General features: G+C 39.8%; 1 protein-coding gene across 1 annotated transcript in view; it reads right to left on the reverse strand.

Moving 5' to 3' along the window:
- chuk (component of inhibitor of nuclear factor kappa B kinase complex) overlaps positions 1 to 26062 on the reverse strand; it is a 72346-nt gene that overhangs the window by 22967 nt on the left and 23317 nt on the right. The window contains exons 3-12 of the mRNA XM_078199578.1: positions 24209 to 24303; positions 20136 to 20253; positions 18459 to 18528; positions 16497 to 16585; positions 14410 to 14499; positions 13299 to 13423; positions 11614 to 11721; positions 6899 to 7034; positions 3852 to 4043; positions 3027 to 3129 (exon numbers count right to left, since the gene is read on the reverse strand). Coding sequence (XP_078055704.1) covers positions 3027 to 3129; positions 3852 to 4043; positions 6899 to 7034; positions 11614 to 11721; positions 13299 to 13423; positions 14410 to 14499; positions 16497 to 16585; positions 18459 to 18528; positions 20136 to 20253; positions 24209 to 24303 — 1126 coding nt within the window. The remainder of the gene's footprint in view (positions 1 to 3026; positions 3130 to 3851; positions 4044 to 6898; positions 7035 to 11613; positions 11722 to 13298; positions 13424 to 14409; positions 14500 to 16496; positions 16586 to 18458; positions 18529 to 20135; positions 20254 to 24208; positions 24304 to 26062) is intronic.

Raw genomic sequence — 26062 nt, forward strand, 5'->3', positions numbered from 1 at the left:
GTAACGGCATCATAATAAATGTTAATTGCAGTCAAAATTTAATGTTGCTGAATTTTAATTTTGATACTAAAATGAATAAAGGATTAAAATAAAGCAGTTCAAAAAACGTTTATTCTTTCATTCAGGGGGATTAGTGCTTATTTACACATCACAATCCATTCTGTCTCTATCTAAACATCTGAAGTGTTGCTATTCGCTCCATGCTGCTCAGGGGTTGGGGATCAGAGTGGCCCCAGGAGCCACTGATAGCTTGGTGCAGCTGAGGGCTGGGGCTTCTGGAGGCCCAGGAGCAATGGTGTTCTGCTCAGAGCAACCGGAGAGTTGGGATCGTGCCTGTGATTGTATGCTGAAGTACAGCCTCATGAATCCAGTCGGATGCAGTCTCAGGAGAAAGGATTGATCAACTGGGAGGCTATCAATGATTGGAGCAGTCAGAGTTGGAGTGGCTATTGAGGGAAACTAAAAGCTCTACCCTCAAGTTAGAGGGGCTGAAATCCCTCTTGATGAAGAGAGAGTTTTTACAGGGTTTTCAGTGATTTTTGGGTGGTAGCTGCACAGCTTGTAGGGAACATTGCATGCAGCTCTCCAAGGTCCTCCACTTATACATCCCTGCTCTCCTTCATTCCACCACTGGCATATGTACTTCCAGCTGCATAGCACACAAGCTCTGGAATTCTCTCCCTTAGTCCCTCTGCCTCTATCTGTTCCTTCAAATCTAGCTCTTCGATCAAGCCTTTGGTCACCTGTTTAAATATTTCCTTAAGCAGCTCAGTATCAACTTCGATTGATCACGCAGCTGTGAAGCGCTTTGGAACATTTTACTGTGTCAAAGGTGCTATATAAATTCAAATTGCTGTTGTTGCAGTGCTTTCTCCATTTCAGTGACGCCAGTATATCTGATAATGTAGTGTTTACCTTTGCTAGCCAGATCATCAATGTATATTACATGCAACAGAGGCTCAAGCACCTGTAGAATCCAACTCAGTAATTCCTGCTAGGAGGTTATGCCTTGGGGGAGATGCACGAGGCTGTGCTACATCAGGACAGATGGGTCTGAAATGGATCGTCATCTCTCAGCCTTTCTATACGACTGAAATTACATTGCTTCCTTTTGTTTGAAACCGACTCATGTGCTGTCCTGGATTCCTTATGCTTTTTAGTTTAATTAGAAGCGTTCCACATGAGACTTCGTCAAAAGGAATATATTTAAAGAGCTACTGATTTTGAAACTGGCCTCAGGTCTCACTCACTAGTAATTAAATCATGAAGCTCCATTCAGTCAGATGTGGTTCATTTCTTTTCTCTGCTTCCTGTCCAGAGGCTGCACCCTCAAGAAAGTCTTTTGTTACCTTTCTTGCATCAGCCTCTACCCTCCTAATCTTCTTTGCCATGCCAAGCTCTCTGCCACTGGTCCCTGCAACTTAAGCCCTTCTCAGTGTCCGTCTGCATGCGTATACCTGCTACTTAGGATCCAATGCCCCTACTTCCACATTTCCTTTCCAATCACTGCACTCCTCTTCCATCACTTCCAGCCATGCCCTTTCACATCTTCATTTACCAGCACCATTCCACACATACTATCACAGCTTATTTTTTTCCCATGCCCTGTGACCAAGGCTCAAGTCCCTCTCAAATCTATTCCTCTTCCTTCCTGCATGCCTGACCCTTCCATCATAAATCATGAGTCATTGTTCCGTCCCATATTGCCCTATAGAATGTTTGCTTCCTAACCAATAAGGCTCGGCACATATAATTTCATTTAAAGTGAATCTGACTTTGTGGCATTGACCAGCGTCTGGCTTACTGAAGACAATTCCTTCTCCCCCATCAAGGCTTCCAGGTCCCACTATTAATTTAATAATATTTCCAACCCAAATTGTCACATTGGAAGCACAGCTCCTAACACCAAGTGTTGTCCCAGCTTCCCTATCTCAATACTCTGGGACCTCCTTCTCCTCTGGGGTCGCTTCCTATTTTCCCCTCCTTGCCTCACCCTGCAAACCCCCACCAACCCCAAGCCCACCAAAAGACTTTTGTCCGAACAGCACATTGCATTTTTGTTTTACTTTTAAAATTCAATTCAAAAATAAAATCACAACTTCTCAATACTTTGACATTTTTGTGTATGATAGGATTGCAGCCACATCCCTGGTATCTAAAAATGGTTAATAAATTTCAAACGGACTCTTCTTCAAAACCTGAGATTGCCTTTGTAGTGTTAAAATAAGTACAGATTTTCAGGTAACCTGTAATTTTTAAAGAAGCTTCCATTTCGGTTTGAATTTCTGACTATTCAAGCTAACACCACCTCAGTTATCACATCTCATAACCAAACATTGTGCTGGCTTGACTTTCTTCAAAATGTAAACTATTTCAACTTTTAACTGTTTAGAAAGGTGTTCATCCTTGCTTGAATATAGCACTAATTGGTCTCATAGCTGGATAAATAAATGCAAGTCTCAATGATGAGCATAAAAGGAGAGGGTTGAAAGGCATTGTTAATATGCTTGTAAGCAAGTGAAATTGGAAGAAACAATTTATCACAGTGGCACAGTAGTTAGCACTGCTGCCTCACAGCACCAGGGACCTGGGTTCGATTCCCGGCTTGGGTCACTGTCTGTGTGGAGTTTGCACATTCTCCCCGTGTCTGCGTGAGTTTCCTCCGGTCTCCTCCCACAATCTGAAAGATGTGCTGGTTAGGTGGATTGACCCGAACAGGCGCCGGAGTGTGGCGACTCGGGGAATTTCACAGTAACTTCATTGCAGTGTTAATGTGAGCTTTACTTGTGACTAATAATAAATATACTTTGTCAAAACTATTTCTGGAATACGCATCAATTACGTAAGGATGATCAGAAAATTTGTAACATGACCACTTGATATCAGAGGCACTGATGCAATTGTCCATTAAGCTCACTCACGAGTATAAAATAGATTCTATTTTGATTAGATCATTGGATCCGAAAACATTTGAATCTCACCAAAATATTATTCAATTCAAATTCCATATGTAACTGCATTCTTACCAACGTAATTCACATGTTCTGGTAATTTTCTGGCGACAAAGGGTCCTTCATAGATAGTGCTACTTTTGTCAAATAAATACACCATGTAGCTATCCCAGCCTCTCTACAAAATGAGAAAACAATATTTCACAACAATACATCTTATCGCACAAATTTATAAGTGGTTCATAAAAGTCATTAGAAATTGAAGACTCAATGCAATTTGTTGCACTGGCATTGTTCAGACTTCTTTTGGATGTCCACGAGCATACAATAAATGTTGACCCCAACTGATTTAAATAGGTTAATGGCTATTAAAATCAGACAGAGAAATTTTGTGCAAATATATTAAGCTTTATTATTGCACAGAATAATTTCAAGGCATCTGTCATACTATCAGGCTATTTATCATGTTTCTAGAAGTTCCAATAAATGCTGAATAATTTGCATCTCTAAACATCAACGTTTCAAAAATAAATTACAATGATCATAAAGCACATTGAAAATGCATATTTTCTACATTTAAAATTAAGGGCAGCTAATTTCACCCTACTTGCAGAGGTCCATTTTGGTTTGCAAAATTCCTTATAATAGGTTAATAAAGTATAAAAGCTTTTCTAATGTAACTCACTTTTTTATTGTATTTTTCAAAAATACATGACTAACTTCAGCACAGTTTAGTGTTTTTCACATCAATTTCCCTTCATCCTTTAGACGTCTTTCAGCCACTAAGTAAATTTGGATGACTTTTGGTAATAAGACCAGAATCAGATAAAGCCATACAGTTCCATTAACACAAAAAAAATTATCCTACTTTTTGTTATTAAAAAAAAGGACAATACATACCACATCCAGCACACACTGATTGGCAGGTTTACGAGGATCTAAGGAAATTCCTGTTTCCAGAAGCAATTCCTGATTTGCAGCAGCAATTGCTGTTTCGGTGTCAATACGCATTTGAAGAGAATGGAGGCTTTCATCAGGTTTGATCAGAAAGGAATGGATGCGGGCAGAGGTCATATTTAATATGTGCACATACTGTAACAAAATTAGATGATTTTTTTTTTACATGCCAGAAGTGATATAACATTGTAATGCTTTGCGCAAAAGACAATTAGCCCATCTTAGTTTATCTTTTCAACCTTCCTATCAGACTCCTTAACAATTGATTCTAATAGGTTCACACTGCTTCTCCTTCATCCATTTGTTTTCTTTTAAACTTGCCAAGGTTTTTCATTCCACCACATGACAAGTAGCTAGTAAGAAAAGCCACATCATGGCCCTGCAGTAAGACTGTCAATTTGGCTAATTCTGTGTAATTGGACTGGATTTGCCTACGTAGGAATCAGAATGACACTGGCTACGCTAATATCATTTCAGACTCTACAGCTAATTGAAGGATAAAAGTGGTTTAGGATGAGTTCAAAACACAACTAAGATACCCCTGTGGCTCAGCAGCTGGAAAATGGAAATAAAAGTGGAGTAATAATGGATGTATAATCATAAAAATTAACAGCAGGGCAAGATACCATTCATCCCATTGCAACTGTGCTGTTTGTTACAGCATTCCAAAACTGGATTGATGATAGGTGCGTAAGAGAGACATTACGGCTTTGCAAAACTCAAGGGAAGATCTTGACGACAAGATACCAGCAGTATCTGCCCCAATTGTTGACTTCTATTGATACTCAACAGTCCTGGCCAAGTCCAAACTAAACCTGGCCACATTCCTTCAAGGGCAAGCTAAAAGACTAAGAGCAAAAGGACCTTCTTGTCTTTCTTTAGTGTTGGAAGAGTCAAATTCGGATTACTTTTATTGCATGCAAAATAGGGATGAGAATCGAGAAGAAGATTGAACTTAGTGGCATCTTCTAAAAAAACTCATTGCCTTTAACCCAGAATTACATTGGTTGTCTATCGCATCACTAAGTGCACCAATATTGGAAATGTTATAAATCTAATTGACCCAGTAAATGAATTTGAACAACTGTGAGATGCAAACAAATTTCTTGACGTTAAATTAACATGAGGGTGAGTGGTTTCGGCCTATCAAATTAGGGGAAAATTGCCTAGAGGTGAGCACAAATTGGAAAATCCCACCCTGGGACTCTTCCCACACTCAGGTTATTCACATTTGACCACTAGAGGGCACTCAAAGGCAAAGAATGATTTCAGGAACTTGCAACATTTGAAAAATTACATAAGAATTCACCTTTAAAAGCAACAAATTATTTTAAATGTAAAATTTGGGGGTTAATTATAGCACACAAAGGTGAAAGTGAGACAGCAATGAAAGCACAGATGTTCAGGAACAACTTATACTGCTCAGAACTTCAATCTATTGATTTGCCCAGTATGAATGAAGCTCTGGGATCAGACGCAAGATACATTCAAGTGGGTCGAGAGCAATAAGACCTGAGATTGTGGTAGAGCCTTTGGAAAAGTGCTGGCACTATACGATAGCAACTATGGAGAATGGAGTATTTTTTAATCTAGGGACACCTCTTAGGACAGCAGAGAATGTGTTACTTTTGCAAAGAACATGATATTTATTGCCCAAAATTATACACCGGTGACAAATTTCAAATTACATGTTTGGAGTGTTCCTTTAAGCACTGGAATTGAAATTGCATCATGCGGTTTGTCATCACACCCGCTGACGCTAATTGATCAGAAGACTTGGAAATGATGTAATTCCGTGGATGGGTTAAAACCCACTCGCACATTGACTGCACTTTCTTCTGGATTTCCCATATATGATGTGGAGATGCCGGTGTTGGACTGGGGTAAACACAGTAAGAAGCCTCACAACACCAGGTTAAAGTCCAACAGGTTTATTTGGTAGCAAAAGCCACTAGCTTTCGGAGCGCTGCTCCTTCATCTGGTAAGTGGGAGTTCTGTTCACGAACAGGGCACATAAAGACACAAACTCAATTTACAAAATAATGATTGGAATGTGAGTCTTTACAGGTAATCAAGTCTTAAAGGTACAGACAATGTGAGTGGAGAGATGGTTAAGCACAGGTTAAAGAGATGTGTATTGTCTACAACCAGGACAGTTAGTGAGATTTTGCAAGCCCAGGCAAGTCGTGGGGGTTACAGATAGTGTGACATGTCATCACACCCACTGACACTAATTGCTCAGAAGACCCAATTGTGATGATATGTCACACTACCTGTAACCCCCACGACTTGCCTGGGCTTGCAAAATCTCACTAACTGTCCTGGTTGTAGACAATACACATCTCTTTAACCTGTGCTTAACTATCTCTCCACTCACATTGTCTGTACCTTTAAGACTTGATTACCTGTAAAGACTCACATTCCAAACATTATTTTGTAAATTGAGTTTGTGTCTTTATGTGCCCTGTTTGCGAACAGAACTCCCACTTACCCGATGAAGGAGCTGCGCTCTGAAAGCTAGTGGCTTTTGCTACCAAATAAACCTGGTGTTGTGAGACTTCTTACTGTGTTTTCCCATATATACCAGGCCCCACACTATCCACTAATCACGCTGCAAAGGTGATCTCCTGCCTATGTTCCAATTTAAATGCTATAAATTCAAAAATCTGTCTCAATCTCTTCTATTCATAGAAAAGAAAATCAAAAAGAGAGAGTGTTTTGCCCAATTTTCACACTGAACAGTTCCACTTTATGTAAGTATGGCACTTCAGATTCACAATGAAAATCTAACACTTCTGAAACAAGGCTGTATATTAACATTCTGTATGATTCTAATCCTGAAATTATAACCCAAATTCTCATTTGGCTGGAATTGAATAGTTTCACTAAGCCAAAGGGGAGGTTTTCTCGTCATTCAATTCAAATGAAAAGCAACATTGCACATCGTGTACTTAACCAAGATTTTATTATGCTGCCTCAGTACTCCTAACCTTTTGACTTAAAATGTGTTCCAGAAGTAAAAAGCATGACGGTCGATTTACGTGGGGGTCTGTATTGCCACCTCGCAGTTTTGGATCCCATTTCAGCATCATTTGTAGCCATGACTCCAGTGGTTTTACCATTAGGCTACAAGAGAAAATGAAAACATTGGAAATCAAAAGTTAAACTTGTTGCATTACAACATGCAGTTACCACAAATTAGCAACATTCTTAACGCTCTTTTTCAAATCCAAGTTACAGAATGTAATTGCATTCACTGTAATTCAGTGGAATTATCTAATTATATAATAGCCTTGCTACACAACATACATACCCTAAAATATAAAGCTATGTTCCAGGACAACTGGTGTTGTTGTGCTGTCTGCTATAAAGCTTCTTTTTAAAAAATCCTACACATAACAGTATAATTACACATGTACCATCAGTCACCCACCCATTTCTTTGACATTTTCTAACACTGGGCTCTTGAAGAGGTTTGCGTTGATAACCATGGAAATCTGTCGTTCTCGAGCAACTTATAAAACAACAAATGTGAGTACTTTTATAGATAGACCTACCTGCACGTATACATCTCTGCTTTATTTTGGGAGTGGGGAGCATGGAGTCATGGTCCATTACCATTCATTTTGATGAATCCTAATTCAGTTACTTTAATAGAAGAACAAAATGTATGCTCACATTGCCCAAGCCTCAAATGGAACTTAAAGGCAATTAATTCAAATTTGGCTGCACATAATTCCTGCCACCAGACGATTCACCACACATCTGTGGGAGCTATCCCGTGTTGTAAAAATTACTCTAATTAAAGTGTTTATTAAATCAATATTTTTTCTTTTCAAACTCTTATCCTCTCTCATTATCTCTGCATGGGTAGTAGTGGGGATCAATGTCCCTTTTCACAATTTAATTAGTTAATTTATATGCTTAAGACTAAACAATTAGACTAAAAAGGGTGACCAAAACTGTACTTACTCTAACGATGACTTAAATGCAGCAAATCAGTTCAGGGTTAGAGCAGCAGGGATCAATAGGAGAAATTTATCACGGTGGTCAAAGAGAAGCTGAGTGGATGTTCTCGATCTCTGTGACAAAAAATCCATGAACTCCTCGCACATTGGAGGTGAAAGTGGAGGAGGCATGGACAGGTGGTTTACAAAGGCAGTCTGTGATGCAGAAAAGCAGCTAGGGTTACCTTTCCATTCCAGAATGATCTTTGAATATTGAGCAGTTTTAGCAATTAAGAGCAGGACTTGATATGCTCCAGCCAGATCTGGTAATGGAAGGTGAAAGCAGTTGTTACCTCGGGTGTTAAAATCTGCATCTCTTTATGGAATTCATGAAAATGAGAGTTAACCAGTGCGAGAGACAAGGATGTATGTGTGTGTGAGAGTTAGCGAGCACACAAGAGAGAGAGACAGGGCGAGAGAATTGGTTTTAATGGGGACGAGGTGGTAGAGAGGTTGTGATTTAGCAGATCGATAGCGACAGAAATATCATGGCTTGTGAGTCAAAGGTTAGATAGTTGTGAATATTGAAGTAACAGTTGCAAGTCATTTGCGAAAGAGTTTGGGAGAGTTCTTTTTCCTCCAGGGCAGGCACAGAAAGAAGTAGGGTTGGGAGGGGGAAGAGGATGGAGAATGTGACAAGGAAACGATGAGTGATTCTTTATCAATGATATTTACGATGGGAGAAGCGAGGCCTTGTCAACTGGCAAGATGCAAGGGTACTGCACATGTGAGTACGAGAGTTTATAATAAGAGAGAGAGCACTCAGTGAGAAACTTAGCTTGATACTTAGGTAGGTGGTACAGAACAGCATTTCAAACAAAAGGCTGGTGGGATGGAACAAGGCAGGAAGCTCAAAGAAGAAGAAACCAGAGAGGAGGGAAAACAGACCAAGGTGCGATTCAGAAATATGGTGTAACCCAGGGTTACACCACTTGTCCTGCTCAAACTGCCACGGTGATGATGAAGTAAATAGCCAAGAGTTTCATGAAAGGAAAAATGCCAATCACTGCTCAGTCATGATTCTGTCATGTTGATGTGATTACTCACAATGAGCACAAGGACGGCCAAGGTCTTGATCACAAATGAACATTTGTGTCTGCATCTCCTTACAGAATGAGGTAGCCGATTCTATGGGCATACTGGCCATTTCTCAACACCCCATTAAAATTCCCATCAATTGTGGACTACACTTCTGACTCATGTTCAAGTTATGTCTGGAACTCTCAGTTCTCAACCAGTGCTCTGCCAGTACACAATACTGAAATACTACATGTTTCATTGTTATGCAACATTGAACAAAAAGATAAAAATAAATTAACAGTTATTAGCTGCCTGTAAATAACAACTCTAAAACTAGATGCTAATAGCTTCAAGCACCAGATATTCCTGGATATCTGGCTTGAATTTTGTGCCCTTTGGATACAGGCACTCAGAGAAACCAGGAGCTGAAGCAGAACAGCCCTGGAACGCGATATCACACTCGCTGGCCAATTACGGATAGCCATTGTGAAACGTGCACCGAGAAAGGTTCAGTGCTGCAGAGGGTGGTGTTGGAAAAGAGCAGGTGCCAAGAAAAGGGAGGGGGTGGGCTGGTGCTTCAAATGGACTCCCTCAAGGCAGACAGCTGCTGGGAACTGTCTCTGGGAGCTGCCAATTTCATCCTGATAAAATGCGGCAAACTGTGACTAGGCAAGGCAGCGCATTCAAACACCTGACAGCAGAATTCAGAAAACCTCAGTCTCCAGACACTTTTTTGAAATTTTATTTCAGCGTTGACATTTCACCCACCCTAGACTGAAGTTTTAGCTAAAATGTAAAGGCCACCTGGCCAATCGCCCTGCCTGCCAACTGTAAAAGTAGACGGGCCATGTAAAATAGCTTTCAATTGACTCGTTAATGGACTTAATCACCCACTTACTTGCCTCTGACTAACACACCAGCTGATTGAGTGCGCAATAACATCAGGACATGTGCCCGACATTCTCTCGCATGATTTCATGTGCTTACAGATCGGGTACATGCCAGCCCAAGCAATGTAAATTTCTGGCCTCGTGTGTTCAAATCTGACAAAGAGTTTCAGAACTTCCCTTTGATAAAGCGCTAAAAATTCATTCTACCTACAAGTCAAAAGTTTAGGTTGCCAGTTCAACTGGGACATGTCTATTCTGACATTAAGTGAGCCTTCCCTGCTAATAAGTGTGGGAATTCAGGATTGTGCAATTTACATATCAAAATATTTTATAGAATTTATTCAATTAAGCCAAGAGTCGGCTGGATAATTTATCTAAAATACCTTCAGGAGATGGGAATGAGATAACTCAATATCATAGATGTTTTGGTTTCAGATTATATCACTCCGCTCACTGCTCCTCACTGGCACCTGTGCGGTAAAGGTAAATAGTATCTGCCATACAGACACGGTGGGGTCATACAAATGCTACAATTTTTTTAGCTTACTGCACACATTTTTGTAAAAAAGGAACAGAGAAACTACAATTTATGAGAACTAATGCATGCCGTCATTTAACACCTAGATCAGCAAAAGTATATTTTTATGAACCAAAGCAACAATTTTTGTTTTGTGCTGACTTTGCTTATCGCACAGTAAGAAGTTTAACAGCACAGGTTAAAGTCCCAGTCAGAGAGGTAGAGGAGTGATACAACTGATCCTTTTATTGTTCAGACAAACCACAAAGAGTTCTACTCCTCATCACTTTCATGTTGTTATTGTTGCAAGTATATCTGAATTTGTGTTGGATAGGAGAGGGTCAAACTCATCTGCAGTGGTTCTACAGTCACCATTCAGTCTGACAGAGTAAGAATGATAATTTAGCAGAGTATTCCAGGCTGCTGTTACTGGCGTGGGTTGTCACATTCAAAAGAAGGGAAATGATAAGAAGAGAACTGAAGTATTTTAAAAAGGAAAATCTTCAAAATGCACAGAGGATAAAGGAGAAGTTTTGATCATTTGACTCAACTTCTCTCTGGCAAAATCTTTCCCATCCATATTTCAACATAATGCTTTTCATTTCTCCACGTTCAACTTCCTTTACCACAGAGCAGCTCAGATGCATAACCAGTAGAACTCTTCGCAAAATCATAACTGCCCTTTTGAAATCCTAATCGCTCTTCCCCTTTATAGCTCGGTGTCATCTGTGTATTGCATGCAATCAGACTACAAATTCAGACCATTTATATACATCAGAAACAGGAGTGGCCCAGTACAGACCTCCAGGACATACCACTTCACATGTCTCTGTCATCCCTAGATTAAGATTAAGGCCGGTTTCATTACTTTTAGCAAGTTGCCAACGCACATTTATCCCTCACTCTGATACTCACTTAATTTATTTTGTAAAGGGACCTCTCTCAGTCCCACACTGAGGATTTTTTTGGAAGTCCAGATGCTTCTTATGTCAATCTGGTACAATAACACCCCCCAAAAAAGTGGAATAAAATTAAGGTTTTTCTTAAATTAACACAGTACACTCGGTAGATTGTTCTAGATCAAACATGGTGATTATTCAGCCTATGACAAGGTGTGCATATGAGTGTAACAAAAGACAACTTCTATAATAATTAAAGCTCTGATACCTTCTGCAATAAATGTCAAGATAGATCTACAATAAGTTTCAGAAAAGGAACATGTGAAAATCTCTTGGACAAGATGAAAGAATTGTGAAAATTATATTACTTACTTGCTAAGACCATTGGGCTGTGGTAAGTTTGAGGAGTACTTTACTTCACCATTCATCTCTTCAACAGCCATAATATCTTGTTGGCCTTTGATTTTAACTTTGCCATGCCTAAAAATAAATGTATTTATACTGTTAATTTCTCTCCGAAAATAATCTCAGTGCCTTATGTAAGTATTTCAAATGAAAACCAACTGTAGATTTCAGCATAACCACTTCATCCTTAAAGAACCTTAGTAGCATCGCAGCTGTGGCACTTTTAATGCAGTCCCTATTCACGTAATATAGACTCAAATAAAAAGGTGAATATTGTACATTTCTAATTTTGAAAGAAAAGGTCAGGTTTATTTTTGGAAGCAGCGCTTGCCTTTCAGTTTTGGTTCATTTGTTCATGGAATGAGGACATCACTGGCAAGTCCAGCATTTATTGCCCATCTCTAATTGCCCTTGAGAAGGTGATGGTTAGCCATGTTCTTGAACCGCTGCAGTCAATTATATAGGCTAAGTACACCCACAGTGCAGATGGCAGGGAGCTCCAGGATTTTGACCCAGCAACAATATAAGTGATATAAGTTGGACTCTAAACCAAAAGCTCATAAGAACAGCAATCCAAACCAGCTCCATACTAGGAAAAGTCCTGAACTTGTCTTGTTCAAGGGACCCAGCTCTAGTTCTCTGGACCCTACATGCACTAAATTGTAAACCATCCAACGTCACTTTGAGTTTTCATGCTGGCTAACATTGTACATGGTTCCTTCTACTCCGTCTTTCCCTTTTACATTTACCATTATCTCTCCTCTAAAGAAGCCACCCATGATCCCACTCTCCTTGCAAAGTACTACCCCATCTTGTACCTCACCTTGCTCTTCAAAATGCTTAAGTTTGTTGCCACCCAAATCCATGTTTGAACCTTTCTAATCAGCTTTCCAACCGTGCTATGGCATCAAAATAGTCTGCTTTTGTTACATAATCCCTGCCTTGGTTTGCCTGTTGCTGAAGCACTCATGCATGCTTTTCTTCCAGATCTGAGTATTTCAATATTCGACTACCAGCCATCTTCCACCTTTTTGAACTTGAATTCATCCAAAACTCTAATGCCTGTATCTGAACCCACACAAGTCCTGCTCACCCACCACAGTGTCCTTGCTGGCTTTCATTGTGTGTTGATGCCCATGTCTGCGTGGGTTTCCTCCGGGTGTTCCGGTTTCCTCCCACAGTCCGAAAGACGTGCTGGTTAGGTACATAGGCCATGCTAAATTCTCCCTCAGTGTACCCGAACAGGCACTGGAGTGTGGCGACTAGGGGATTTCAAGTAACTTCATTGCAGTGTTAATGTAAGCAACACTAATAAATAAACTGGGGCCAATTTTAAAATTTTCACATTCAAGTTCTTCCTCTAAAAGCCTCACATCTCTTTATTTCTGTAACCTAACCCAGCATTACCCCTTCTGAGAATCTGAATTCCTCTGCTCTGCATTGTCCACTTCTTTCACCTTATCACTGGACTGTGCCTGCAGCCATGTAGGCTCTACCTCTTTCACCAGGCTTTTAGTCATCTCTTTCAATAGCTCAATTTTTGTCTAATTATCTGTGAAATGCCTCGGATTGTTTTCTAATGTTAAAGCCACAACATAAAGTCGCAGTTGTTATTTAAATGCAAAAATAGGATGTGTGTACAGTCTGCTTACCATTGGAAAGGCTGCATATTGTGCAAAAATGGTCGAAATCCTGAGATGCATTCAAAAATTAATGTTCCAAAGCTCCAGTAGTCTACAGTGACTGTATAAGGTTGTGACTCAAATAGCTCTGGAGCCTAGAAAAAGATCATATTACTCTTTAACCACCAAGTCCATTTGGACAATTTCTCTCAAACACTAACGATTGCCAAAGTGAATTTACATTGATCATTCACAAGATATGTTAGCAGAAACACACAAACACCACTCAAAAATTTTGGATGTTGAAGATTTTCATTTACAGTTTAATTCTGATAAAATACAAGACCAAATACTAAAGGGGGAGAAATTCATCAGGTAATGTCATAATTCTGTCCTTATATTTGTTTTCCCATTTAAGTTAAAAATGGAATATTAATGGAAAATTCCAATATAGACTCATTGAGATGTATGTGGCATCCTGTCTGTGATAGTGCTGCAGCACCTCCGCTGGAGAGAGGGTGTAATCACAAAGTTGACATTGACGGGTTGTGTAGAAGAACTTATAAAGTGAAAAATGTTTGGAGACATAATATTTTTATTATCAATGTTTGAAGCCAATTTAAAAGTTACAAAAATTGCCTCGAGTAAAAAGTACCTAGATGAGCACTTGGCACATCATAACATTCAAAGCTATGGGCAAAGTGCTGGGAAATGGGATTAGGTGGAAAGTCAGCCGTGTCTCATCTGTCGGTGCAGACCCAATGGGCCGAAGGGCCTCTTCTGATTCTATGATCCTACAAGGATTAGAATCAATTACTATATCCTTATCGTAGAATCATTACAACTCAGAAGGACCATCGAGTCCACGTCCATTTTTTGCACAGCAACCCAATCAATTCCATTCCCCATTCTATCTCCATAGTTCGTCAAATTCCTTTTTGAAATCATTGATTCTATTACTCTTGTAGGCAGAAAGCTCTAGGTCATTACCACTTGCTGAGTGAGAAAGATCTCTATATTCTCTTGTCCAAAACCTCAAATCCGTGTCTCTTAGTCATTACATGCTCGGTTATTGGGAACAAGTTTCAGGATGATTTAAGAGCACATTTCTAATATCCAAGGCATTAAAAAAAAAACTTACCAGGTATTGCAATGTCCCTACAAAAGATGTACAAAGACTTCCTTGGTCCAGGTCCTTTGCATAGCCCAAGTCAATTATTTTGTGTACCAACTGTGAAGGACATAAAAAGATGCATTCACTCCGATTGCCTTATATTTTTGCAATTAAATACTCAAATGTTCTTTCAGCAAAAACTAAATGAGGTTATGTGAGTCAGGTTTTTTACTTGTGCTTTTATTAATTTGTTACTAATGCTGTGGGTAGCAGTCTTTTAATTATGAAAACGATTAGTTAATAAATGTTCAATTTCTCTTCATTTCCTTTCCGTATATCTGCTATAGCGTAATCCATGAAGAACATGGGTTTTCCATTGCGTCTCATGACAAATGCTCTGTTTTAGCAGTTGCTGCCACTGTTCCACGCTAACTGATTTCTTGCTTTTGAAGGTGCTGTATTTCAAAGAGTCTCAATGATCAATATCACATCAGTCCGTATGCTGCAAGCATGTTCCAATTACTTGCTTCAATGTCTACCAGATTCAGGGTTCTCCTCAAAATAGTTCCAATTCCCACCCTGAAAATACTGGTCAAGCTTGAAATTGGTCACTTGAAAATATTATTATCCGTCCAAAACACGTGTTTTGCCCAACATGGCTCTCTGCTTTCAAAATCATTGCCTTTTTGATTTCTCACATTAAGAATTTTATCCAATTACTTTTTTTTAATAAAAGTGTGCAAGAGTGCAAGTACTGAAAATACAAATTCATTTCAGTTCGGCAAAAAAAAGAGTTTAAGACAAGGTGGTAGTTTTTTTGACCAATTTGAAACTAAGCAGCTCTGGCTGATTCATGTGGGTATTAGTCAGGACCACCTGAATCTGGTTATATGGTATTCAGTGAAACCAAATACAGTAAACTCTCATGTGAACAAAAATAATTCATCATCTCTTGACCATTGTTGAAAATAGATTAAGAAAACTGAGCCCACACAATTTTCGCATGCCCTGTACAGACAAAATTTATATCTTAACTGGAGAAAGGTCAGGGGGAGTATCTTACTGTTCATCATCAGTTAAAAAATGCTTTTGAGTCGACTTCACTGGAACCTACATGGGCCTTCCCTTGACCAATGATACGGAGTTGATACTCGATCATGGATCTAGGGAGGCAGTGGTCCTGTCACTGGACTAGTAATTCAGAGACCCAGGGTAATGGTCTGGGGACCAGTGCTCAAATTCCACCAAGGCAGATGGTGAAATTTGAATTCAATAAAAATCTGGAATTAAAAGTCTATGCTGACCGTGAAACCAATGGCAATTGTCGTAAAAACCCATCTAGTTCACTAATGTCCTTTAGGGAAGGAAATCTGTTGTCCTTACTTGCTCTGGCCTACATGTGACTCCAGATCCACAGTAATGTGGTTGACTCTTAAAATGCCCCTCAGGGGTGGACAATAAATGCTGGCCTAGCCAGTGCGCCCACATCCCATGAGTGAATTAAAAAACAATAATTAGGAGGGTGAACATGACTTCCTGCAGCTCAGAAAACTGATTGCGGGCATTAGAGGACAAAGCATTGCAGGAGGTGCTCTGGCTACAACTGGAAAGACAAGAGTAGAACAAAGTGAGGGATCCCACTATCTGGACAATGGTATAGTTAACTGTGTCAATGGCTGCCGCAGATGGGATGGTGCACCACGATCAGTCATTTGTGACTCTGACTAGAGATATTTCAGTTTTTGTGGCAAGGAAAGAAACCTGAATAGAGAGGTTGAAAAATGGAGTTGTGAGAAAGGTGGACACAGATTTGGGAGGTAAAACACATTCAAGGACTTTAGAGGAAGGGGAGACTGGATATGAAGCGATAGTTTGCAAGGACAGAGTGGTCTGTTTTTTTTAAAGGGGTGTGATCATGGCAGATTTGAAAGATGGGGGACAGAGTTTGAGGAGAGGTAACCATAAACTACATGCAATATCAGCTAGTGTGGGATACTATCTATCATAACAAGGAAGTCTGCCTATAATTAATTTTGAAACTTTAATAAGCAAGTTACAAAGTGATAAAAAAGCTTAGACAGTGACATTTTAAACTCCTGACTGAAATTTTTTACCTTGCCATTCGCATCCTGCAGTACAATATTCTCCGGTTTGAGATCTCTGTGGATAATTCTGTTATCATGTAAGTACTGGATGCCAGAACCTGGTTTATAGCAAATGAAAAGTGGTCACTCAAAGTAGTTTGTTGTTAAATATAAAATCAGAGTCTCAGTTTTGATAACATTTATTGTTAGAAATGAAAACTGGAAGATAAGCAAGTTCCTTTGTGGGACTGAATAAACAAAAAGAAAACAACAATACTTGGGATAAAGGAGAACAAAGTATGTCAGCAGTCAGTTAATTGGTTTGAACAGCCAGCAAAGAGGTTCCTGAAACATTGGACCAAGAGGAGGAAACACTGTCAGAAAACATCTTGGACATTTTTAAAAAGTGCACAAGGGGTTGTGAAGGAATGAAAAGGCATTGAAAAGATTCATACAGAGAACACAAGGCAAGGAAATATCAGAAAATAAATGCAAAAACTACAAATGCAAGAAATTAGAAATAGAAACAGAAAATGTTGGAAACAAAAATCAACAATAGTTTTAAATTAACTCCTTAATTTTTATGGGCTATTTAAAAGCAATCCCTTGCCAGGCTGTTTCATATTTACATGGAGTTTCAAATGTACATTGACGAAAATGTAGTGTCTTCGATATGTGGTTCACGATATCTGACTACAAGGTGCATTGATGCCAAGTATTGTGAGATAGCAGAAGGTTGTCTCACATGGCCTCAATTTTGTCTTAAAAAAAGCTACTGAGTTCTTCTATAGAACTTACTTTGGACTTTTCTTAGAATTAATAAACAGTCTCACTCTTCTGCCCACTTTCAATATCATTAAAAAATAATGCTGCAGGGTACACAGGCAAGCTCTGCAGCCGACCTTGGTGCAACTATAACAGAGGGGTAGCCAACACTGGTAACTTGAATTTACCACTATATTCCAAACTCTATCAATATCTGTCTGATTCCCCTTTCTGTAGCACCAAGAGGTTTTCAGAGGTCAGCCCAAAGTAAACCATCTTTGTTGTATATTTAAGTGGTTGCAGATTGCTATAAGAGCTGATCACATTACTTGATAGTGATGTCATTAGGGTGTTGCACAGGCTGCTGTTTCACTTTGTGCAGGAAAAAAGCTCCCAGAATAAGTCTGTTGTTGTTAATTTGAATCTACGTATACAAACCACATTCTTTCCTTTTTGTTTAAAACCCACAACCACTAAAATAGTTAGAACATTACAGTCTTCAAAAGCTTACATTGCCTCCTCAGGAAACCAAATACCTCACCTCTGCTCATCACTAAATGAAGGAACTACTCAAACAGATAATTCCTTTATCGAATGCTACACTACAACCACAAGTTGAATACCTTCCACATCACAGTGTGCTGGTTAATTAATATATTACACCACTGAATGATGGATTCTTAAAGAGTACAATTAGTTTGAAGGGAGCTATTTTATTCTTTGGAGGTAGAATTAATAGAATTCCTACAGTGCAGAAGGAGGCCATTCAGCCCATCGAGCCTACACTGACACAATGCCACCCATTCCCTATCCCCGTAACCCCACATATTTACCCTGCTAATCCCCTTGACACTAAGGAGCAATTTATCATGACCAATCCACCTAACCTGCACATCTTTGTACCGTGAAAGGAAACCGGAACACCCGGAGGAAACCCACGCAGACACGGGGAGAACTTGCAAACGCCACACAGCCACCCAAGGCCGGAATTGAACCTGGGTCCCCGGCACTATGAGGCAGCGGCGCTAACCACTGTACCAACCTTATGGTATGCAAGTATTTGCTACTGTAACCTGGAATATTATACCAGGTCATCCATGGTATTAATAAAAATATTAGCAAAGTGAATGGAGAAAAGCATGCTCAGATATGTGACAGAAGGAAGGAATTATATCGGCAAAGATGTTAATATGACAATTATAAACAGATGTTAAAAAAATTACATACCAACATCCTGTAATAAGCTAAGCACTTGGCTTTCTTTAAGTCCACAGCAATTTTCAGGCTTGTTTAATATCTTGAAACAAAAGACACAATCAGCAAAGAATTGTATGAGAAAATAGATTAAAAATAAAAATTGCCGGACACATCCTGTGGCGGGGGGAAATGAAATAATGCAGTGTAATGCAGTATTCCATCACAGGAAGTAGGACATCATTAAATGCAACTTAAAATATATTGCCTAATAAAAATAATAATTTTAACCTAAACAAAAGATTTTTTAAAAATATAAGCTTGCAGTTATTGCTGGGAATAAATGACCAAAATGCAAGATAAAAGCTTTCTTCAGAATTTTCAAAAAAATAGAACACTCAAAATGCAGAGTAGAAGATAAATAAAAATCAATGGCAATGTCAAATATATCTTCAAATTCAACACAAATTATACCTTAAATGTACAATGCTGTTACCTACAATTTTAGTGGTATACAAATTTGGGTTAGCAGGTAGCGTTTAATTTTCCAAGAGTAAACATTAAAGTCTAATGAATTTTAATCGTATTGAAATTAAATAGGAAACCAATACCCTGGATATTTTTGCGTAATATAGAAAAGATAAATCAGTAAACATAGGAGCAGTCAGCATTATTTCGTACCAAAAAGTACTTTGATACCATGGAACCCAAAAAGGGAAAATATTAGGAGATGCCTGCCTTTCTAGAAACATGGGTTAGTAAAGCAAGGCCAAAGGGATTTGTAAGTGAACAAGAAACTAACCAGTGTCTAGAAGGTGTGGGAATGGCTGCTGTCCAAAAGCAAAAAAAATAGAAACGAGAGAGAAAGCAATCCAGCAAAGAAAAAGGAAACAAAATGGGGGTGATCTAAAATTGTTGTTTTAAGTCTGGTTGCATGATGAAAGTGTTGTCTCTGAGATTACATTGAGCTTCACTGGAATACTCTAGGGGATCAAAGTCAAAGTTCGAGTAAGGTGGAGAATTAAAAAGAGAGGCACTGGAAGTTCAGGGAAAGGGGTGGGAAGTGGAAGATGTATCTGGTGCCAGCATCACACTGGAGGTGCTGAAAAGGGCCTGAAAAGAAGATCATCCATTGAAAGGTGACTGGTGGGGTGGAAGGTGAGGGTAAGAGGAATCCTATTGTGGTTCTGCGAGGGAGAAGAAAGGGTGACACTTAAAACGAAACAGTCATGGTCAAGCGTTGGGAATGGGGGCGGTGGTGAAACACAGTTGAGGAAAAGGCATAACAGAAGCACTGAAAATTGCACTGTCATTTTGTTTATATAATCTGTAATCAAGTTCTCCTAGCCTGTCACTCTCAGCCCATGCTTAGAATTTTCAAAAAATGCTTGCAACCAGCATTTAGTATTTTGCTGAATTTGATAGTTTTTAGAATCCCATAAATTGAGCAGAAGGATAGTTCCCACTATTCTCATTATGAAAAGTGAATCTTCATCGAGTATTGTGAAGATGTGAAGAATAATGGTAGTTTTAGGTTAACAACCGACATCAGATAATCACCAAGATCATTTTTCTTTTAACAGACCCTGTCCAGCAACATTGCAAGGGTTTTTAATACATAATATATTAAACATTTGCAGTAACTCCACAAGCTCTCATTACATTCAATACTCCACTCACTCAGATCTCAATACAAACTTAAAAAGTTACCTTACGCAAGTCACCTCCTGTACAGTATTCCATCACAAGAAGTGGGACATCATTAAATGCAATATCTTGCATTTCTTCTGGAACTTCACATGCTGTTACAACATTTGGGTTGTTTAACCTCGTTTTGAAAAGAAGGGAAAGAAAGAGATGCAGATGACTCATGTGCACTCAAGCCGACAAACAGTCAATTTATACAAGCTAAAGGAGACACTTAAACTTGAAAATACATTGAATAATCTAATCAAGTATCAATCGACAAGGGCCCTTACTGGAAACCCTAATGTATTAAACTTGCGATTTGACAAAAAGAGGAAAAATGGTAAATTACTGCCATCTTGTATCTATAAAAGAGAGGCACTGTACCTGCTATCCACCTTGACTTAACCAAAAAAAACAAGAAAATTCACCGCTTTTCTGTAACATTCTTGCCTCAAGACCAGCAGGAGCTTGGTGGACAGCCATGTACTTGACCATGGTCTGGCTATGTAGAGACATAGCATTGCCCATTGCTTTCCAGAGAACCTTGTGTGGTGAGAATATTACCCTGTGAAACAAGGCACCCACCTCAAGAGGGTGGTGTAATCAGAGGAGGGCTAGTAGACCAAGGATTTCCTTGCAGGTCCACCAGTGGACTAGTTTGTTAAATAAACTTGTGCCAGCCAGCACAAGTTGTGGGACAGAGGGTGGGTGGCAGATAGCATGGGCCTGGATCATTGGATTAGACAGCTTGTGTTATTACACATTTAATCTTTTGATTGACCTTACCCTTCATCCTCATGCAGGCATCTCATATCAGGGTTCTCTGGCAGAGAGGCACCACGAATGGAAAGGACATTTATCATTAATATAATAATGTGACTTCCCCGATCCTGCATACTCAAGTATAATCAGAATCATAGGTCTGCCCACCAGCTAAATGGGTCTTTAATACTATGTAGTAGACTTCATGTGCCATCCTTGGCTGGATGGTGATGCTCAACTCTGACTCAGACAGGTATGGGTTCAAATCTATCACAGAAATTTGAACACACCATCTAGGCTGACACTTTAGTGCCATATTGGCACTGTTGGAGGTGCCATGTCTTGGATAATGAATGTATGAATACAGAGACCGAGTCACACACCTCCTTGAGAAATAAGGTAAATGGAATGTTGGCTTTTATTTCAAGGGGGCTGAACACTGGCAGTGACAACCCGGGAATAATAATTGTAAGCAGAAGAGAGAAAAATGCTAAGCTCCACCATTTAATAAGATCATGGCTGATGTAACAGCTTTACCATTGATAGAAGAAATACTCCCTCAAATCCATCTTAAATGAGCATCCCCTTATTCTGGTCCTATACTCTCCCATGAGTGGAAACATCCTCCCAACATTGACCCTGTCTAACCCCTTATGAATCTTATATGTTTCAATTATATCACCTCTCATTCTTGTGAACTCCAAAGAGTACAGACCCAACCTGTTCAATCTTTCCTCATATGTTAGTCCCTCCCTACTCGGGATCATCCAAGTAAACCTCCTCAGTATTGCCTCGATGATAATATATCTTTCCTTAAATAAGGGGACCAAAACTGTACACAGTATTCTAAACATGGCCTCACCAGCACCTTGTCCAGTTGCAGCAACACTTGTTTATTTTTATACTCCAGCCCCCTTGAAATAAAAGCCAGCATTCCATTTGCCTTCGCTATTACTTTCTGCACCCGTATGCTAGCTTTCCAGGTTTCATGAACAAGGACTCCCAAGTTCCTTTGTGCTACAGCTTCTTGCAGTGTCTCCATTTAAATAATAATCTGCCTGCTCATTCTTTCTTCCAAAATGAACAATCTCACATTTTCTGCCCACTCACTTAACCTGTCAATATCTCTCTGTAAACTATGTATATTGTCCTTACAACTGGCCTTTCCTCCCATCTTTGTATCATCCGCAAATTTGGCCACAGTATACTCTGTTCCTTTCTGCAAATCATTAATATATATTGTGAAGAGCTGCAGTCCCAGCACTGATCCCTGTGGCACTCCACTGGTCACTGTCCTCCAACTTGAGAAAGAATCCCTTATCGCTACATCCTGTTGTTAGCCAATCTTCTATCCATGACAGAATATTACCTCCAATACCATCTTGCGTAGTCGCCTTTTGTGTGGCCTTTTATCAAATGTCTTTTGAAAATCCAAGTCTATAACATCAACTGGTCCTCCTCTATCTACTCTGGCTCATACCCCCTCAAAGAACTCTAGTAAATTTGTCAGACATGATTTCCTCTTCATGCAACCACGTTGACTCTACTTGTACAGATAATGACTTTCCAAATGCACTGTTATTCTGTCCTTAATAATTGATTCTAAGATTTTTTTCAATAACTGAAATTAGACTAACTGGCCTGTATTTTTCCTCCTTCCCTTTTTGAAGGAGGGTACCACACTGGCAGTTTTCCAACCCTTTGGCACAGTTCCCAAACTCTCAGATTTTTGGATAATGACCACCAAAGCATCCACGACCTCTGTAGCCACCTCCTTTAAGATCCTGGAGTGAAAACCATCAGGTCCAGGGGACTTGTCACCTTTTAATCCCATTAGTTTGCTTAAAACTAATTCTCTGGTGATGGTGACTACTTAATTCCACCTCCATGCTTTTGACTATTTCTGGGATGCATTTAGCATCCTCTGCAGTAATGAGTAATACAAAATATCTATTTAACACCTCTGCCATTTTTATTGTTCCCCAGTTTCATTCTCTAAGTGGTCAATGCTTTCTTTTACTTCTCTCTTCCTTTTAATGTACTTTAAAAAGCTCCTATTGTCTGTTTTTATGTTTCTCACGAGCTTGCCCTCAGTTTATTTTTTCCTTCCTGACTCTTTAGTCTACCTTTGTCGCATTCTGAATCTATCACAATCTTCCAGCCTACCACTAACCTTTGCCAGCTTTTATGTTTCCACTTTCAACTTAATAGCTTCCTCGATCATCCATGGTAGGTTCTTCATCCTCTTAGCGTCTTTCCTGATTAGGGTGTCAGTGTGGATCAGATTGGTGTAAACAGAACAGGGTTCAATCCCCACTCAGGCTGGGGACATTTGGAACCAGCCTTTTTTCCCCCAATCTGTGGTGGAGGTCATGGTGCTGTGGGTCAGACCTGCCTTCCAGCAGAGAACTGAAGAAGCAGCATCTGTGCATTCAATCAAGCTATTAAAGCTTTTTTAAAGTTTATTTATTAGCCACAAGTAATGCTTACATTAACACTACAATGAAGTTACTGTGAAATTCCCCTATTCAGAAAATCTTGAGCAAAATCGGAGATGCAGTTTCTGGCCGCACTCTTGTAAGCTGTAACTGGCAGATGAAGACACTACACACTGGCTGAGGTGTGAAGAATATTTTAAAAGTTTAATCAGAAAAATATATTCGTATGACAAAGTTGAACTATTCGATGCCCAAGTAAATATGAATGAGGTTATCCATCCAAAAACCCTTCTGATTCCCCCCCTCTGTCCCATCTATTTTTGCTGAATTATTCCAGAAATTTTACTTCCAATTCTCTGCTTTCTTTATTCATTCCAAATGTTACTCTTTGTTTGAACTTTTGCTTGACATCAGTGCTGGATTTACTTCAAGTATCCCCATTGTGCTGCATTTGTCATTCAGTTTGAAGTTATATTTAGAATGTAGCTTTTTCCTACAGTTTCCTATTTTATACAGGTTTTGAAGATCATTTTTCAAATCACCTCCAAAAGGCTACAAAGTCCCAAATTCTCCCAGGTATCCCCAAACCCCAGGGAGCAGCCACCTCCAAGCTTGCAACTTTACCTGGTGTCTTGGTGACTATAAGTGGACACATTACTTAATATGTGGAATGCCCCCTCCCAATTTAATGGTACCTACATGTTCAGTCATAAAGCACATATTAAACCCATCCAAGAATCTTTCACTAATGGTTTACATGCTGTATTTTTCCCTCGTGTACAAACAGCTATATATCAGGAACGTTTTCCATGGTGACCAAAAATACCTTAACCATTTTGGGAATATCTGAACATTGCTAATGAAATTTCTATAAAATCTCTAAAGGACACTTACTTTTTCATAATTTGAATCTCATGGCACCACCTCTCTTTGTTTCTTGCACTCAACTCCAAACGACAGGCTTTCACTGCAATCCTTTCTCCAGTATTCTGGAAGAGATGTTTAGAATTGTAGGTTTATTCTGAAGTAAAAAAAGATCTTTGTGTAAAGTCAAAACTGTTTGCAACTGAACATAATGGACGGAATCTTCCCAAAAAATTTCGAAGTGTCACAAAAGTATGACTTTTACAACCTCCATCACAGATTGGGGGGGGGGGGGGGGGGGGGGGGGTGCCAGGGGGCAGCAGCAGAATCCAAGTATGTCAGGGGAACCCTGTCCCCCCTTGCAAGCCCCCACCCCTTGCCGACTTTCCACCTGCATAAGCCCCCCTGTCATTGTGCATACCCACTGCCCAGTCAGCCCCACCCCATTGGCACTGCCCCAGTACACTTATGGTGTCCAGGTGGGCACTGCCAGGGTGCCAGGTGGGCACTGCCAGGGTGTCACTGCCTGATAGGCACTGCCCAATACATGTCCCCACCACCAAGGGGCTTCAATGGGCCTCTGATTCCCCCGACACGGCCACGGCACCTGGTGCCGTTACTGCAGAGCAGGCAGAATATTCAAGGAGGTGGGGGGGGGGGGGGGGGGGGGAGCCATGCGGGACAAGGCAAGTTCTTTTAACTTAGATCAGTTTTACGTCAATAGGCTTCACGCCCTTTCTGGGGGTGAAGCTGTTCTCGTCAGCAAAACAGGGTCGGGAGGATAACAAACCAATCTGTGCCAAGTGTGAACCAGTTTCCACCCCCCCCCCCCTCGCACGCTATCTTCCTGGCTCGCCATGCCGATCGACTGGCACAGTGAGCCAGTAAGATTGCACCCAATATTTGTAATAATACCCTTATTCGTTTAATTCAGCTACTTCCAATGAAAGATCATTAACGTAAAACATTGGTCCTGAAATTTCAGAAGCCAAGGAGAAGGTAGGTTTCTAAATGGATGGGATTGTGGGGTCAGGTGCAGTGGAGGAGTAGGTCAGTAGTATAAGTTACCCAATTCTAACTTTTCCTAGGTAACAATTATTGTATTACAGTCAGAACCATCTGAAGATTGTGATTTAAATCATACTTTTGGATGATTCCAATTGCAAAGCTATTGCCTAATGAAAGTTTGAACATTCCAGGCAATTGCCATGCAATCCTTAGCTGGGGACTTCCCAGGGTGTGTGTGTGTGGCGGAGGATGGAGGGTCCCCCCAGCACATCTTTGGAGTACCCTCCAATTATAATGCCCTGAAGTCCGAACGTTACAGGCTATTAAGTCTGCTTCTCCTCAGATGTTTCCAGACTTGCCAAGCATTTCCACCATCTAAAGGCTGTTATTTCCGTTAGTCTTTGGTTTACTTTTTATCTGACTCCTTGATCTGCAAACTATTTCTTCTGAAATTAGATAAACATCTGATTTACAATCTTTATAGCAGGCAGGCCAAATAGGCATGTAACTAAAATGGAAAGTTAATTATTTAAGAGGAAACTTTACATGTTGAAATACAGCCAGGACATAAATTATCCCTTTGAACTAGTGAGTTATGATATAGTTCACATCTTTTGTTAGCTCTCAACAATCACCAGGGTCAAGCTTAAGGTGGCCGTCTTACTGGTGTGCATGTTAATGGCAACGCCTTTATAAAAAACATTGTACATGAAATGAGAGTCAGAATCTCGAGGCATGCAACAACTTGCATTTAAAGAGTGCCTTGAAAGTAGTAAAACATTCCAAGTCATTTCACTGGAACACTGACTGAATACCAAATTTCTGTTGCCAAAGAAAGAGATATTGTAACAGGCGACCAAAAGCTTGGTTCAAGGT

Source organism: Mustelus asterias, chromosome 28 (genome assembly GCF_964213995.1).
Source record: "Mustelus asterias chromosome 28, sMusAst1.hap1.1, whole genome shotgun sequence".
NCBI classification, from domain to species: domain Eukaryota; kingdom Metazoa; phylum Chordata; class Chondrichthyes; order Carcharhiniformes; family Triakidae; genus Mustelus; species Mustelus asterias.